At 37.5% G+C, this 18,750-nt stretch overlaps 1 protein-coding gene across 1 annotated transcript; it reads right to left on the bottom strand.

Annotated features, from left to right (window-relative positions):
• Positions 1-10,788: 10,788 nt before the first annotated feature.
• LOC125273831 (GTPase IMAP family member 8-like) lies at positions 10,789-16,067 on the bottom strand. The gene is made up of 3 exons (XM_048199586.1): positions 16,055-16,067; positions 15,294-15,923; positions 10,789-12,679 (listed from the first exon to the last, which is right to left on the bottom strand). The coding sequence occupies exons 1-3, from the start codon at positions 16,065-16,067 to the stop codon at positions 11,661-11,663; spliced, it is 1,662 nt and encodes a 553-aa protein (XP_048055543.1). The 3' UTR covers positions 10,789-11,660.
• Positions 16,068-18,750: the final 2,683 nt, after the last annotated feature.

Raw genomic sequence — 18,750 nt, 5'->3', positions numbered from 1 at the left:
AGGCAGCGCACGGACACAGCCCATGTCCTGGTTAAAATTGCTTATTTCTCTGGATTTAAACATTCTTGGAAACATTTGGGATAACGTAAGTACACAAGTCAACAAAATATATAACGTTGTTCTAGTGGTTTTTAGATATTTTAATCCAGAAATCCTACTGTATATTGTGCCTTTAACTGGTTGCATATGTTAGATTTATTGATTGACTCGGGCAGAGAAAAGCGGTCAAATACACACAGTGTCAAAATGCCCGCATTGGTGAGTTGAGAATTTCAGATGATGTACAAATCTCAATTTAAAAAAAATTGACCCTTATGACTGGTTTTGTAGTCCAGGGTCACATATAACAAAAAAATAAATAATTTAAAAAATAAATAAACAAATAACAATATATAACAATATAAAATATTATGAAAGCAAAAAGCACTAAACAAGACCAATAACCTTGATTTATTAACCCATGAAACACAGTATACCCCATTTCCCCATGATATATGTACTTACAAGTCATTTGCCCACCACTATAGTTGCCGCTTGGACTTTTGACTAAGTATAAAAAAACTATATATCTCTTGTAAGATTTGTTTTGTTTGGGTGTTTCTAGTGTTGTGGAAACTGATCTAACAAATATGAACTGTACTGAAAATTTCCTACCAAATGAACTAATTCATCAGGGGAAACCTAGAGTTGATATGGTCAATCTGATTACTCAAGGTTTGCAAAAAGAACAAGATGAAATCAAGAAGAAACAAGATGAGGAAGAGAAGAAGAACCACGAGAGTGGAAGGAATGAAGATGGATCCGAAGGCCAAAGAAATGCTTAAATTATTGAGACAACAGCAAAGAATTAATTTGAGATTGATCATGCTTATTAAACAATCATGTATGTTGAATACTTTTATGTGTGACTTGGAACAGATTACAAACGAGGTTGAAGCTTTGAATACAAAAGCTTCAGCGCTGGTTGAGTCTGATTATTGTAGTTAAAGGCCAAAGAGGTCAACATTTAGAATGGCCAATATGTATTTTTGTTTCTTCTACATTTTCTTATTTTTCTTAGAAGTGATAAGCAGAGCTAACCACAATGTATGCTTCAGTTGCAGAAAGGGGAAGTATTAAGAGGAACTAATGCAAGGCTAACGTATGTTTTTTTACCACAAGTTAACTGAAATGTGTATTTTTAATGCAAGCTATATGCCTTTTTGCAGAACTAGAATATTTAGTGTGAAAGTCGTTGAGTTTAAGTTAGAAAATGTGTTAAGACGTGCTGCACGTGTGCAACCTGTAGATGACCTCTGTATCTTGTACTTTGACAAACAAGGAGATGTTTTTAAGTCAGGAAGGAGGATGTGATTAGACTATACAGGTCCTTCTCAAAAAATTAGCATATTGTGATAAAAGTTCATTATTTTCCATAATGTAATGATAAAAATTAAACTTTCATATATTTTAGATTCATTGCACACCAACTGAAATATTTCAGGTCTTTTATTGTTTTAATACTGATGATTTTGGCATACAGCTCATGAAAACCCAAAATTCCTATCTCAAAAAATTAGCATATCATGAAAAGGTTCTCTAAACGAGCTATTAACCTAATCATCTGAATCAACTAATTAACTCTAAACACCTGCAAAAGATTCCTGAGGCTTTTAAAAACTCCCAGCCTGGTTCATTACTCAAAACCGCAATCATGGGTAAGACTGCCGACCTGACTGCTGTCCAGAAGGCCATCATTGACACCCTCAAGCGAGAGGGTAAGACACAGAAAGAAATTTCTGAACGAATAGGCTGTTCCCAGAGTGCTGTATCAAGGCACCTCAGTGGGAAGTCTGTGGGAAGGAAAAAGTGTGGCAAAAAACGCTGCACAACGAGAAGAGGTGACCGGACCCTGAGGAAGATTGTGGAGAAGGACCGATTCCAGACCTTGGGGACCTGCGGAAGCAGTGGACTGAGTCTGGAGTAGAAACATCCAGAGCCACCATGCACAGGCGTGTGCAGGAAATGGGCTACAGGTGCCGCATTCCCCAGGTCAAGCCACTTTTGAACAGCACTGGACTGTTGCTCAGTGGTCCAAAGTACTTTTTTCGGATGAAAGCAAATTTTGCATGTCATTCGGAAATCAAGGTGCCAGAGTCTGGAGGAAGACTGGGGAGAAGGAAATGCCAAAATGCCTGAAGTCCAGTGTCAAGTACCCACAGTCAGTGATGGTCTGGGGTGCCATGTCAGCTGCTGGTGTTGGTCCACTGTGTTTTATCAAGGGCAGGGTCAATGCAGCTAGCTAGCAGGAGATTTTGGAGCACTTCATGCTTCCATCTGCTGAAAAGCTTTATGGAGATGAAGATTTCGTTTTTCAGCACGACCTGGCACCTGCTCACAGAGCCAAAACCACTGGTAAATGGTTTACTGACCATGGTATTACTGTGCTCAATTGGCCTGCCAACTCTCCTGACCTGAACCCCATAGAGAATCTGTGGGATATTGTGAAGAGAAAGTTGAGAGACGCAAGACCCAACACTCTGGATGAGCTTAAGGCCGCTATCGAAGCATCCTGGGCCTCCGTAACACCTCAGCAGTGCCACAGGCTGATTGCCTCCATGCCACGCCGCATTGAAGCGGTCATTTCTGCAAAAGGATTCCCGACCAAGTATTGAGTGCATAACTGAACATAATTATTTGAAGGTTGACTTTTTTTGTATTAAAAACACTTTTCTTTTATTGGTCGGATGAAATATGCTAATTTTTTGAGATAGGAATTTTGGGTTTTCATGAGCTGTATGCCAAAATCATCAGTATTAAAACAATAAAAGACCTGAAATATTTCAGTTGGTGTGCAATGAATCTAAAATATATGAAAGTTTAATTTTTATCATTACATTATGGAAAATAATGAACTTTTATCACAATATGCTAATTTTTTGAGAAGGACCTGTATATATTGGAAGTTGTACAACAGAAGATTGCCACACCCCGGGTGAAGACTTTACTCGCTTTTATGTTCTTTGTAATTTTTTATTTCTGTATCTTGTTATTAAACCGAAGCCATTGTATTTGGCGATTCGTAAACTTTTAACAAGACTCAGAGTGAAATTACTTTTTACATAAGACTATTATCTGAACCTGCAATTACTTTACTCCATCGAGCCTCAAGAGCACCGGACCCTGACTGAGCCGGCATGGACTCCACCTTGAAACCTCTGAACGTCATTCAACGCTCTCAATCCTTGGTAAGACCAAATCTTATGATTAAGTTAAGGATTGTACAAATGTATGTATGATTAATTGGAAGTTGGGGGGGATAATAAATACAACACTAGAGACCCTCATTATATATATATATATATATATATATATATATATATATGTCAACAAAAAAATCTTAATATTAACATGAAAATTACTTTTCTTTGGGAGGGTTTGCCTTTAATATGCTTCCTAGAAGTAGGGGTAGGATAGGAAGTTGACAGCCTCATGTCACAGGAAGGAAGTCAATACCTTTTTTTTTTTGTTCTTGAAATCCTTTATTTGGTTGTTTTCTTGCATGTCATTGAGACATAAAACATGGAAAATATCTAGAAAAATACTTACAAAAGGAAAATGACAACTATACTCTGCGGCAACTATAGCTGCCGGTAGGCTAAAAAGGGTTAAAAGTACAACCCAGGAAACAACCGATTTTCTCTCACATTTCTTGTCATAAACACCATTTAAGACAACGGCAGTATGTTTTAAGTGGAAAGATAAATAATATATTTTTTTTCAAAGTTGGTCTTTTAATAAATACCACTGTCTTAATGCATCAAGCTTTTTTATAACGTTTTTCTATTGGTTTGTACCAGTGTTAATTTCGTTGACGAATAATTTTCGTCATAATTTTCGTCAACGACATTTTTTCACGGACGAAAACGAGACGATGACTAAATAAAAATGTGTTTTGAATGACTAAAACTATGACTAAAATCTACTCTAATATTCGTCAACGAATAAAAACGAGACGAAAATGAAAGAGAGGGACGATTTGGGAAGATATCCAGTCAGGAACGCTGTCCTGTGTGGAAGATGCACACATATGAAGTGTAACGCGCTGATCTAACCGCGGGAAACGCGGCGCTGTTGCGCGCTCTACAGGCTCGCGCAGCAGCACTTCAGACTGCTTAGTAATTAATGAATAGCGCACATTTATGCCAAGAGATTGCTTATAAACTAATATTGATGAATTACGACAATGTTTTCTACACTATGTTTATATGGTAATGTGTTGTAGGTTGTAAGAATGCATATTTATCTCCCTCATTAGTAGCCTGCTACTACAATAGGCTACAACGCAGGCTGCAGACATTTCAGAATAAGAGTCACGGTGTATTTCGGGATGGTTTATAATTATTATTTTTTTCCTGGTCATTATTGTTATTTTGTTTACACAATAAACTGTATTTAATTTAATTTCTATTTAATTCATAGTAAACTACTGTATCTTCTGTCACAGGAAGGAAAGACTAAGAACATTATTTGATATATTATTCAATATATTTTACAAGTATAAGGGTTATTATAGTTAACTAAACCTAAAACCAAAGAAATCTTCATTATTTGAAGTAAACTAACTGAAATAAAAAATAAATATATATAAAAAATGTAAACTTATTTTATTTCATCTAGTTTCTAAGCTTTACCTTAACCTGAGGTATTAAAATAACAGAAATAAAAACATAGACATTTAAAAGCGAAAACTAAAATACATAAACACAAAAAAAATTAATCTAAATCTAAAACTAAAAATCAAATCTAATACAATTTTAAACACAAACTATAGTACCTCAATGATAAGTCTGTCAATCCCTGAAATATGATGAATTTTGCTCTTTCGTGTCTTTTTGCACTTGAACGGTCAAAAACCGTCCACTTTGGCGAGCAAAGTACAGTTGTTGGGGATATCAGATGTACCTATATCAGTGTATAGGATCTGTGTATTGTTAGAGAAATGCTTTATGCATTACAATTTAACTAAATTAGATTTTAGTCGACTAAATCTACTGTAGATTTAGTCGACTAAAATCTTATGATATTTAGTCGACTAAAACTAGACTAAAACTAAAACAATTTCCGATGACTAAAATATGACTAAAACTAAATGGCATTTTAGTCAAAAGACTATGACTAAAACTAAATCAAAATTTGCTGTCAAAATTAACACTGGTTTGTACGTGGCCTTGCTATTCAACTTCATTATCTACTTTCTCGAGCAATACGAATACTAGGCTACTGATTGATTTTGCTCGTTCTCTCTCCACATACACAGAGACACTAAAACAACTTTAATGTGAACCTCTCTCACAACTAAAAAAAAGTTTCTGTTCATGTAACTTTTTCAGCAACTTTTATTTAAAGTAAACAAAACGGAGAGCATTAGCTAAGTAAATAATTCAATATTGCAAACCAAAATGAACTGCTTAAGAGTCACTATTCACAGCCATCCAAACTAAACCACCCTGAATGTACACAGCGTATAAACAGACGGTCTCTTACCATCTTCTCTGTATCTGAATGATCACAAGTCCATGAAAATGCTTCAAAGAAAACAAATATGATTCACACCATAAACACAATCTCAATATATATTTGCAATAGTTTAGAAAGTCAAAATATTAACATAAAACATCTTGTTCTTCAGCTTCAGCTCATTTTTGTTCCCCTCCTCCCTGTTTCAGTTACATCATCTTCCTGTTGTTTTTCCTGTTCCAGATTCCTGCATGTTCTTTTCCTTCCCAAGTTTTGGCACAGTCTTGATTGGTGGTTGAGAGCAAGAATGATCACGAGACATTCAGCACAATAAATGGAGAATCAGCAAGTGTTTGTTCAATAAACTTTATTAATTCTGTCAGTAATAATCTCCCACGGATGCTGAACAGACTTATTCCAATAACAGTCACATGAACAGATCGATAAAGCCTGTGTGAAAGTGAGTGGATCATCTGAAACACCTTGTAAGAATTGAAAATATCTAAAGATATTTTAAAATGAACAAAGACATTTGCTTTACCGTTTCAACCCCCTCTCTCTTGCTACAAGGGCCATTTGGAAGGCTCAAAGGTGCTGATAGTGATCAAGCCCTGTAGGCCAAGATGTGTGTACATCGGGGGTCTACAAATGGTTCCACCTTTAGTACAGTGGGGGGAAGTTTTAATCTTCTGATTGGTCAGTTTGAATGTCTCACATTTGAGTTTTGGTCACATGGTCAAGGAAGGGATAAAAGAAGATTGTAACGGTTGCTCTGTCTCTTCTTTTATGCTCTGCTCTTTCTTGGATTCTTGGCTTTTCTTGGGCACTCTCTCTCATTCTCTCTCTTTTTCTCCTTCTCTCTCTCAGGTAACTTTTTCATACATGCTGTGTACGATTAATGGTATATGATTTTATCATCTCATACATCTATTTTTAAGTATTTTAAGTGTAAGCATAATCAGATATTGTCATTAAACCCCTTTAATTACAAATGATGTGCTAACTAGTTTTGATTTAGTATTAACATTAATGTGTTCCCTATTGCAATACAATATTGTCACACTATAGCAACGCTCTCCCACATATTTTGCTATTGTAACTGCGCTTATTTCCGTCGCTGGTATAAGTTGCAGTGGGTGGTAATAGACAAGAAATGTACAGTTTTCTACCATCTTGCTGATAAAGTTTCTTTAGTCGCTCAGCAAACCTTACAGTCTGAACCGCTGTAGGAGTTCCACCCTTACAACCTTCAGCAGCCGGAGAAACTGAAGCGAATCAGCACAGAACCGCATTCACACTGACATCAGTTTGATTCAGATTCATCATGAAAGAGTTTCTCTGGCAGTGCAGCTCTGATCTGAGGTCAGATCATCAACGCTCGTCCGTCTCTCCTTCTCACACAGACAAATATACACATCTTTAATGAATAATAGCTTCTAAAGAAAGCAGAAAGACATTATTTACTCTTATTAGACTAAAGGATCCCCGAATAAAGCATTTATATTTAATCTAAATAAATGGATTTTATATATGTGGGATTTTAAAGAATTTCTGATCTTCAAAACTTCTCAAGTTTTGTTTTAGTTTTTTTCTACCTTGTAATAATGACCTTGTGATAATGATTCATGGGCCTTTCCGGATCTCTTTCCTCTTCTCCTCCTTCCTCCTCCTCTTCTCTTCCTCACGGAGAATCTTCTGGAAGGCCTCGGCTGTGTGCAGAACCTGAAACACACAGAGATTTACAGCATTACCTTTGTACTGTAGTTTAGACATGAAAAACCATGTAAACTGTAGAATAATCAAGTAGAAATCAAAGCTATTATTAAGGTATATTAATTGATAATTTAACACGAGAATATACATGAGTCTGTTTAAAATGAAACAGTCTGAGTTTAACTTATTGACTTATAAACAACATCTGAAGCTCCACTGCCACCTACTGGCTCTATCTACAAATTACAGGCCATGAATTACACTGGATTTGTCCAATAAATACTTTATGAATAAAATAAATATTTTAATATTAATGAATAAAGTGCATTAATAATCAATCTAAAAATGAGTTGTTAGATTTTGTTATCAATTTAATTTTAAAATGAGTAAATTCAGACTGCTCATGTTTTCATATATTTGAGAATATTAAGAATTAGCCTTTGATTATTTTATTAAATATTTAAGCCAGTTATTTATATCTTTTTTGCTGTAGTATGTCAGTAGGAAATATCAGTTTACATTTCCAAACATTCCTTTTGCCATTAATTGTAATAATCAGTGAGCAATAAAGTGAGATTTTTGCACTTATATAGTGCAAAAATCAACTCCAACATTGTAATTCTACACACATGCTATTAAGGAGGTTTGAGTTACATCTGAGTTTCCTGATCAGTACATAACTGATTTCTTGCAGATGTTCAGATGATGAGAAACAGAGTTTCTCAAGGTATCTGTTGAGAAACATTGAGAAACAGGTTTCTCAAGGTATCTGAGGTTAAGTAAGAAATAATTGACTCCGGGCCGTTGAATTCTTAGAAAATAATGCATACCGAGGTGATAATGTGGCCACAATGCATTATTTTCTAATAATTCAACGGCCCGGAGTCAATTATTCTGCTTATACTATTCTGCCTATACTATTGTATTAATTTCTTTGTAAATAATACAACAGCAACTTGGAAAACAAACAAAACAGAAAAGGTAAGAAGCAATATTTGAGAAAAGAGCCAATTAATCCAATAGTTGCAGACCCAACTTAACTTACCCTGCGTCATGTGATTTCCGATTCTTGTGAAAATGGCTTAATTGGGAAAGAGCTCTGAGATTAAAAGATTAGTTCCCTTTCAAATGAAAATTATCCCATGATTTATTCACCCACAAGCCATCGTATAGCCTGTGACTTTCTTCTGTGTGATGAACACAATTCATTAAAGGATTAGTTCACTTTCAAATGAAAATTACCCCAAGCTTTACTCACCCTCAAGCCATCCCAGGTGTATATGACTTTCTTCTTTCTGATGAACACTATCAGAGAAATATTAATAAATATCCTGATGCATCCGAGCTTTATAATGGCAGTGAATGGGGTCAATGAGTATGAGCTGACGAAAAAGTTTCCATCCACATCCATTCATCATAAACGTACTCCACACAGGGGTTAATAAAGGCCTTCTGAAGCGAAATGTGTTTGTGTAAAAAAATATCCATATTTAACAAGTTATGAAGTCAAATATTGAGCTTCCGCCAGACCGCCTTCCATATACAAGTTACGAAGAAAGTGTAAACTGCCGTTGTGTCAGTTACACTTTTTCTATATTTTGAATAGGGAAGGCATAGGACATAGCGTAATCTTTGTGAACTGCGAGAGTTTTACACTTGAAATGTAGTCACATGATTTCAGCAGTTTGGCATTTTGACAAGCGATCCGAACCGCTGATTCGAAACAAAAGATTCAAAGCTTCATGAAGTGGTGTTTTGAAATCGGACATCACTAGATATTGTTGAAAAGTCGTTATTTTTATTTATTTTACACAAAAAGTATTCTCGTTGCTTTATAATATTGAGGCTGAACCACTTAACTGTTTTAAATATGTTTTTAGTACCTTTCTGGGCACTGAAAGTGTTAAATAACTGGCTGTCTAAAGAGGCCTCACTGAGCCACTGGGTTTCAGAACAAAGAACTGGAGAATTGAAGATTTCACAGCACAAGGGACAAGACAGTTCTTCTACAGATAGTGAATCCATTTGTTTGAGCTCCAGCAATCTGAACTTTCACTTTCTGAACGATTGCAAAAATGAGTCACAAAGATCCTCTGTCCTTTTTGAAAGTGTTGTTCTTCATTCTCCACTGATCACTGATTTGTTTTTTTGTCTTTTGTCGAGACCCGAGAGTCAGTTTGACAGACAGGAGAAATAATGAGTCAGTCTCTTCCTGGTAAGTGTTGTAAGAGGGCGGAGCTTCTGATGACCTTTGCTTATTGTGAATTAGGTCAGACCACACCTTCAGGATAAAGTTTAACAAAATGTGTTCAGAATGTGTTCACTCTCTCAAGTACTGTATAATGCAGGAAAACCTTGGATCAAACCCAGTTAAACACAGGAGAGAACACAAATATTTATTATAAAAAAGACACTAAAAAGACATTACAGTTATGTTTGATCACTTAAATTCACATTATTTTATTTCATTCTAATGAAACAGCTGCAAAAGTTGAATTACTACTCATACAGGTCACTTTATTTGAAAAATTAAAATTGTGGGGTAACGCAGCACTGTTTTACTTGGTCAAAACAATCATATTAAAAATACACTTGAGTGTGTTGAAAGTTGTGTTAACATTACTGTGTGTTTACTCGGTGGCTGGTATGAGACACTTGTTGCACACTTCAGTAAGCTAGATCAATATTAGAATATCATATTAATAAAAGCTGGATGACTTGCATTGCTAAATGGCATGCAATTAATTATAAAACATTTTGTATGGTACACTGTATTGTAAATCATACATATTGTGCCATTAAAGGGTTAGTTCACCCAAAAATGAAAATTCTGTCATTTATTACTCACCCTCATGTCGTTCTACACCCGTAAGACCTTCGTTCATCTTCAGATCACAAATTAAGATATTTTGATGAAATCCAATGGCTCAGTGAGGCCTCCATAGACAGAACTGCCATTTAAACTCTCAAGATCCATTAAGGTACTAAAAACATATTTAAATCAGTTCATGTGAGTACAGTGGTTCTAACTTAATATTATGAAGTGACAAGAGTACTTTTTGTGTGGCAAAAAAATTAAATAAAGACTTTTCAACAATATCTAGTGATGGCTGATTTCAAAACACTGCTTCGGAGCTTTACGAATCGAATTAGTGATTCGGATCGCCAAAGTCACGTGATTTCAGCAGTTTAGCCATTTGATATGTGATCTGAATCATTAATTCGAAACAAAAGATTCGTGATGCTCTGAAGCAGTGTTTTGAAAACGTAATTTGTGATCTGAAGATGAACGAAGGTCTTACGGGTGTAGAACGGCATGAGGGTGGGTAATTAATGACAGAATTTTCACTTTTGGGTGAATTAACCCATTAAGTTGCTTGTGAATGCATTCCCTCACAGACCATACACTGCACAAGTGATAATATTTCCAAACTCTTGTGGAAGATAAAAAGACTTCAGTTTTAAAAAGTAATTCCACATCTGGATTACACAATAACTCTCACTGTTCTCTGATATAGACACTAACACCTCTTGTATTCCCTGTCTGCTCGGAAAACCCTTCAAGTTCAATCAATGAGTTGGGGACATCACAGTGCAGTCAGGTCTCTGTAAACACAATCATGCAGGACTTGCAATATTCTTGACAAAGTAAACAAGTTGTGCACAGTTCCTCTATTATGTTCCTTAGAGACTGCATATTGCTCATATCATGGACATCAGTGGTGGTTTATTTCCCCAGTTCTGGAGACGTTGTCGAATTCCTCATTTCTTTCCTCTTCTCCGAGGTCGCTTCCAATGAAATCACTGTCAGGTGTGTCCATCCGTGGCATCGTCCCTGTAGCTCTCAGTAAAAGATCTCCTTTCTATTACAGTAAAGTCGTAACACATCGACTGAGCATGCAGGTGTAACTCAAAAATCTCCCTTCTGATCAACAGTAGCAGCAAAAACTGTGCCAGTATCATCTTCAATATGGTAAAAACACAAACTAAAACTAAAAAAGCACTTAAAATGCCACATAACCATCAAAAACTATCAAAAATTGGACAAAGTACACAAGCCTGAGTCACAAGCAGAGCAGCGCTGTCAAAACATCAAGGCAAACTCTTACTGCATGTGTTTCAAAAGAGGCATTCAAAATGTGTTTTTATATATTGACATTCTTTCAGTATGACAGAAACACTGTTAATCAGCTGTTCTTTATTTGCAACTGCCAAGAAGCAACTTTTTCCAGATTTAAAGACCCTCATTGAGCTATACATTTCTGCTTAATAGTTGAATCAAATTAGTTTCATAATAAATGAACTTTACACAGTAATCGAACTAAACTGAATCAACACTGATCAGCATAATGACTCTGAGTTTGTTCAAGTATGGTCAAGTAACCTCCACTGGACTACTTGAGATGGACTGACCTCCTAGCACATTGTGTGTCTGATCATTATGATTTTTACTGAATCACACACATCTTCTGTTTTGCTAGTGTCCCTGTAGCCCTGAATGCAAGAAAAACTGCCTTCCTACGACTAATTCCTATGCTCTGGGCCTCCTTTATGGCACTTGCTCTCTCCTCATCGGTCACTCTTATCTTCCCTGTAAACTGGGCTAGATCTGATATGTATAAATCAGGAATAATATGCAGACTTTTGAAAAGGTCAGAAAAATATTGCTTAGCTTCTCGTTGTGACTCTTCTACTAAACGCCAGTATATTTTCTGCCATTCTGTTTGAGTGAGCCGTCTGTGCTCCCGTTTGTGCTGATTCATTTTCTCATCTAGTTTTGCCTTCTGAATCTCCTGAATGTACTTCTCTGCTTCATCAAACATGTCATTGGTGAAGTGCGTCCCTCTATTTTCTGCCACCATCGCCTCTATTTTACCGATCAGATCTTTGAACTGTGGGGAACTGGCAGACTTGTTGTTCAGAAAGAAGAATCGGTTTCCACAACTGTCCACAAGGTTTTTAAGATCTGGATCACCGTTCTGGAGAAACTCTTCAATGGTTTTATTTTCCTCCCCTAACTGATCTTTATGGGTGAAGAGGATCATGGTGTGTTTTTCGATGTGCTCTCCAAATACTTCTTTGAGCTCCTTTACTGTATTTTTCTTCTCCTCGGTGAATCGACCCGCTTTAATGATGATAATAAAAGCATGTGGTCCAGGAGAGGATAACGTTATGCATTTCACTATTTCCATAATAATTTCCTCTTTATCAAGTTTAGTATCATAAAGTCCAGGTGTGTCGATCACTGAGATCTCTTTACTAAATCTCACTGTAGTTTCTGACTGACACTGTTTCGTCTGAGACTTCGAACTGATGGAGGACTGAAACACGTTTCTGCCGATGATGGTGTTTCCTGTGGCACTTTTCCCACATCCAGTTTTTCCCAGCAGAACCAGCCGGATCTGATCTTTCCTCTCAGGAATCTGTTGCTCATGTAAATCTTCATCTGTTGAACTGTCACCTGAAACTACAACACAACGATTTCACTCATCTCATTAGTGTGATATTATAATTCTACAACATCCTCTAACATTCTCTTTTTTTTTTTTCTTTTAAGAACATTGTTTAATTTAAGGCATGTAAGGCAGAGTTCCTCAAATACGGTCCAGGACAGAGCCACTGTACTGCAGAGTTCATTTCCATCCCTAATCAAACACACCTGATTAAGCTAATTAAGGTCTTCAGAGTTACAAGAAAATTGCAGGTAAGTGAGTTTGACTGGTGTTTGAGCTAAACCCTGCAGAACAGTGGGCCTCTGGGGCAGGATTCAAGGAACCCCGATGAAAGGCATTAACAGATGCTTTAAAGGTGTAATGTGTAAAATTTAGGAGGACCTACTGACAAAAATGCAATATAATATACATAACTATGTTTTCAGAGGTGTATAAAGACCTTACATAATGAACCGTTATGTTTTTATTACCTTAGAATGAGACATTTCTATCTACATTTCTATCTACAAGTCCCCTTACATGTCAAGTCGCCATTTTGCGCCGGCATGTTTCTACAGTAGCCCTAAATGGACAAACTGCTCTACAGAGCATGTTTGCTTGACTGGCTACTCTCTTCTGTTTTAGACAATGACATATTTGTCCTGTGTTGGCCACCGCAGCTTCTCTATATTGCACTTCACAACTTTACCTCTTGATACCGCTAAAATTTACACACTGCACCTTTAAATCAGGGGTTTTCAAGCGGTTTTCAAGCACCCCCAGCACTGCACATTTTGTATGTTTCCCTCACCTAGCACACCTGATTCAACTCATCAGCTCATTAGTAGAGACTGCAAGACCTGAAGCAAAGAGTATAGAACCCAAGAGGCGACACTTTGATACTTTTTGTGTTACAAACACTAGATGGCGCTCCGGTAGCGCCATAGAATCCTTCACATCTTACGCACACAAAATCAGCGAATTTCACTGCCAAATCAGAAGTGCAATAGAACAGTTTTTTACAAAAAAATTTTATACAACATTTACTGCTCCTACAGTAAATGTTGTATTGTCTTATACATGTTTTATTTTACCAGTTGTGGAATCCAACCATTCAACCATCTGAGGTAACTTAGTTAGCCTACTTTATTGAGTATTTCCATTTTATGCAACTTTACACATTTATTAATAGTAAATTAATAATAAATTTAAGATCATCATGTTTGCAGCGAACAATATATTTCAGACCTAGTGGAGTAGGCTAATAGTAATAGGTCTAACCTATTGAAATCTATTGTACGTTTTAATGGATCACGCTACAAACATAATTATCTTATAATACATGATGCATTGCTGTGTCCGTTATCGCATTATTCCCACTTTTGGACACTTTTGCTTTAACGGACATTAGACAACACTCATATATTATATATTCATATATTTATTGTCCAACATTCCCAATTTTTCTGATGCGTGTCCTTAATTTTATTTCATATGTTGGTAATAATTCAGTGTTTATAAGCCTTTTAAAGAATTTTAACCCAAACTGACTGGGTTTCTAGAGAGCAAAGGTTTTGTGAAAAAAGTGGAAGATTTAAACACATAGTGTGTAAAATAAACTGTTAAAAGGATTTGATGATCACTAGTGATAGTATTTTATTCTGTGTTGTCATCATTCAGGTTGGATTTCAGCTTTAATGTACATTTTTTTTTTAACAAAGCAGCTGATATTGCCATAGAAACTAGTGGACTGACACTCGCTTTCACCACAAAATGGCGGAAACGCAGGGCTGCTGCTGGGCGCTGGTGTTACAATGGAAGGCTCTATTAAGTTTCGCTTCTTGTTAGTGTATATTCTTTGCCTGAAGTGAGAGTGTCAGATAAGGGACAAGATACAAAATGTCGGGGGGTCTTCCAGGACAGGTTTAAAGGCACAATATGTAATTTACGCCGTTAGAAGTTTCTTAGTCAAAACAAAGGCGTAGCTTGATGACGCTGTGAATGAGCGTGGATTTCATGGGAGTAGCTGTCTTCAGCTCCACGCTCGGTGGAAAGGGCAGAAATCATGTTCATTGATGAGCTAATGTTAAAGACTTATTAGCGGTACTGTGGTATGAAGCAGGGCAGGTCGAGAGCTGTGGGAGCGGGACGAGGCAGCTGGAGCGAATGCTAATGATAGACACCAGCGATGCACACCAATCTCGAGTTCAGCGGAGCTTTTATTATGCTTTTGCTGCAGTCGGCCACTTGCACTCTTTTTATTGAGTATATGGGGTATCGCAGCATTGTTTTACATGATTAAAACAATCATACTAACTACATTTGAATGCGTTGAAAGCTGCGTTCGCTCTGGTAGTGCGGATATGGCGTCACTGACAGGCAATGCAATGTCCTGGTTGAAATTGCTGAATTTTCTGTATATAAATATTGTTGTAAATGTTTGGGGCAATGTAATAACACAAGTCAACAAAACATATAGCATTGTTCTAGTGGTTTTTGGATATTTTAATCTAAAAATCTTACATATTGTGCCTTTCAAAACCACTACCCAAAAAAATATCACTGCTTTACATTTAATGAATAGATAAGCCTAACACATCATGTATTATTGAAGTAATTTATAATGACAATAATATAAAATAAACTTACACTTTGTACCAGGATCATCCATGCTTGATCTTCTCATTTGTTCCAAGGTAAATTTCCCTCTGTTCTCCATCATCATTCCTTCAATCTTCTGCAGTAGTTCTTGTTTCTGACGGTCAGATTTACTCCTGTTACTGAAACAGTGAAACTTTCCTCCACATTCTGTCACCAGTCGCAGGAGATCTGCATGGTTTTGTAGATGTTCATCAATGGTCTGCGGTTCATCCAGATCCTCCAGATCATCCTCATGTGTGAATAGAATCATGATGTACTTCTGAACTTCTGGACCAAATAAACACTTAATAAAATCCAGGATCTCTTCCTCATTTTGCACAGGTTCCTCTAGAGGAACGGTGAGCAGAACCGCACTGAGACCTGCTGAACATAGAGAGACCAGCTGCTCTTTCATCATCTCCAGCTTCTCTTTATTCAGATCTGGATCCAGGAGATCTGGACAATCAATCACATGCACCTGATTCTCTCCCATCTGTGTTTTAGCCTCACACACTTCAGCTTCATTTTTCTTCTTGTGTTTGTGGACTTTAAACCTCTTTTCTCCCAGTATAGTGTTTCCCGATGAGCTTTTCCCAGAACCCTCACTGCCCATCAGAACAATCCGGATCACTGGATCATCTGGACCCAGCCAGCAATGACATGTGGGGCCCAAATGGGTTAACTACGGGTTCCATGGGTACTGTGTGGGCATGGGCTTTGGCTGGGTGAAATCAGTGGGTCCCATGTAGGTTTTGTAGTACGAGTCCTACATAGGATGCCCATATGAGCTGATTACATGGGCCCCATAAGGGACAGGCATGGGCCAAGTGGGCATGGGTTTGATCTGGGAACACATATATGGGTCTTGCATGGCATATTTATGGGCCAAGTGGGCATGGGTTTGAACTGGGAACACATATATGGGTCCTGCATAGAATTTTTTATGGGCCAAGTGGGCATGGGTTTGAACTGGGAACACATATATGGGTCTTGAATGGCATATTTATGGGCCAAGTGGGCATGGGTTTGAACTGGGAATGCACATATGGGTCCTGCATAGAATTTTTATGGGCCAAGTGGGCATGGGTTTGATCTGGGAACACATATATGGGTCTTGAATGGCATATTTATGGGCCAAGTGGGCATGGGTTTGATCTGGGAACACATATATGGGTCTTGAATTGCATATTTATGGGCCAAGTGGGCATGGGTTTGAACTGGGAATGCACATATGGGTCCTGTATAGAAATTTTATGGGCCAAGTGGACATGGGTTTGATCTGGGAACACATATATGGGTCTTGAATGGCATATTTAGGGGCCAAGTGGGCATGGGTTTGATCTGGGAACACATATATGGGTCTTACATGACATATTTATGGGCCAAGTGGGCATGGGTTTGAACTGGGAATACATATATGGGTCTTGGATGGCATATTTATGGGTCAAGTGGGCATGGGTTTGAACTGGGAATGCACATATGGGTCCTGCATAGAATTTTTATGGGCCAAGTGGGCATGGGTTTGATCTGGGAACACATATATGGGTCTTGAATGGCATATTTATGGGCCAAGTGGGCATGGGTTTGATCTGGGAACACATATATGGGTCTTGAATTGCATATTTATGGGCCAAGTGGGCATGGGTTTGAACTGGGAATGCACATATGGGTCTTGAATGGCATATTTACGGGTCAAGTGGGCATGGGTTTGAACTGGGAATGCACATATGGATCCTGCATAGAATTTTTATGGGTCAAGTGGGCATGGGTTTGAACTGGGAAAACATATATGGGTCTTGCATGATATATTTATGGGCCAAGTTGGCATGGGTTTGAACTGGGAACACATTAATGGGTCTTGCATGACATATTTATGGGCAAAGTGGGCATGGGTTTGATCTGGGAACACATATATGGGTCTTGAATGGCACATTTATGGGCCAAGTGGCCATGGGTTTGAACTGCGTACATATAAACCAGTCCTGCATGGCATATTTCTGGGCCGAATGGGCATGGCTTTGATCTGGGAACACATATATGGGTCCTGCATGGCATATTTATTGGCCAAGTGGCCATGGGTTTGGGTGATTGGTTCAGGTCCAGCAATATTATGTAATTATCATCTACAAACAAGCATCAAAAATAAAATAAAATAAAATAAGCTTAAAGGTCCCCTTGAACATGTTTTTAAAAGATGTAATATAAGTCTAAAGTGTCTCCTGAATGTGTCTGTGAAGTTTCAGCTCAAAATACCCCATAGTTTTTTTTAATTAAATTTTTTAACTGCCTATTTTGGGGCATCATTAACAATGCACTGATTTTCACTCGACCCCGCCCCCTTCAATCTCATCTTCCCTGCCACACGAGCTCTCGACTATATTACAGCACATTTACAAAGTTCACACAGCTAATAGAGTGCCCCAGGGATGACGCGTTTTTGTAGGCCAACCCAGAAGTTAGCGGCGCACGGGTTCCCTCGACTGAAAGCCTATTCATTTTTCCCATAGACTTTTGGAAAATCGCAGAAAATAAGCTTTGTGTTTAACAAAGGATTATGACACTTACACGTTTTGTCTATCAAGATAATCTTTACAAGTTAACACAACATTTATACATTTTGAAGCCAAAATAAAGTTGTCAGATATAAAAGGCTAACAAAAGGCTATAAACGGACTACAGCACACCATGGTCGCGGATCAACGTCATCACCACCAAGCTTCCTCAAACTTTATTTAGAAAACAACGTTATTTAAAAACATGCTCGCTGATTATGATCTGCGCTGTGTATGATACTTATCCACTTTTTCATGAGGAATGCTGTCCAAATGTCCCGTTTTTAATGATGACGTCTAAAGTCCCCGCCAAAGGAAGTAGTCCCTTTTAGCAATTTGTTAACAACCGCCGATTTTAAGACACAATAAAGGTTTAAAAAATCACAAGTGGGTTATAACTGGTGTGTTTTATGTCATAGATCAAAACATGAAAATATTTAGAAGCGTTGTTAACCACAGACCTTATTTCAGGCGATTTAGCAAAAACCCATTCAAAAAACCCATAGACTAACTCGCTTCCGGGTTTTGCCTACTGTTGTATTATATCAAGAAAATGCAATTACCCTGCCTCCTTGTTAAGGGTTTGAATGTCTGTTGCTACACATTTGGCCAATGTATTAAATATTAGGGACTGCTTACAATATTATTGTTATTTATATTGGTTTGTTTATAAGAAATGTATTATACTGTATGGCCAGAGATGTACAGTTATTGTTGGATATGTGTGTGTGCCTGTTTACGAGAAGGAGGAGCAGAGTTGGACTGCAGCACACAGAAGTTTGTGTGGTTCTATGTGTGTGTGCTCAAGGACACAGAGAACTGTGGTTCCACTCCTAGAACCTTATAAGGACATCAGCCATCTTGGCTGAGTTTACTGGAGTCCAAGGACACAAAAGCCAGACAGCTTGCATCTG

The sequence above is a fragment of the Megalobrama amblycephala genome, linkage group LG1, assembly GCF_018812025.1.
Source record: "Megalobrama amblycephala isolate DHTTF-2021 linkage group LG1, ASM1881202v1, whole genome shotgun sequence".
NCBI lineage: Eukaryota > Metazoa > Chordata > Actinopteri > Cypriniformes > Xenocyprididae > Megalobrama > Megalobrama amblycephala.
Note: the sequence above shows the minus strand (reverse complement) of the source record. Positions and strands in the feature narration are given on the sequence as shown.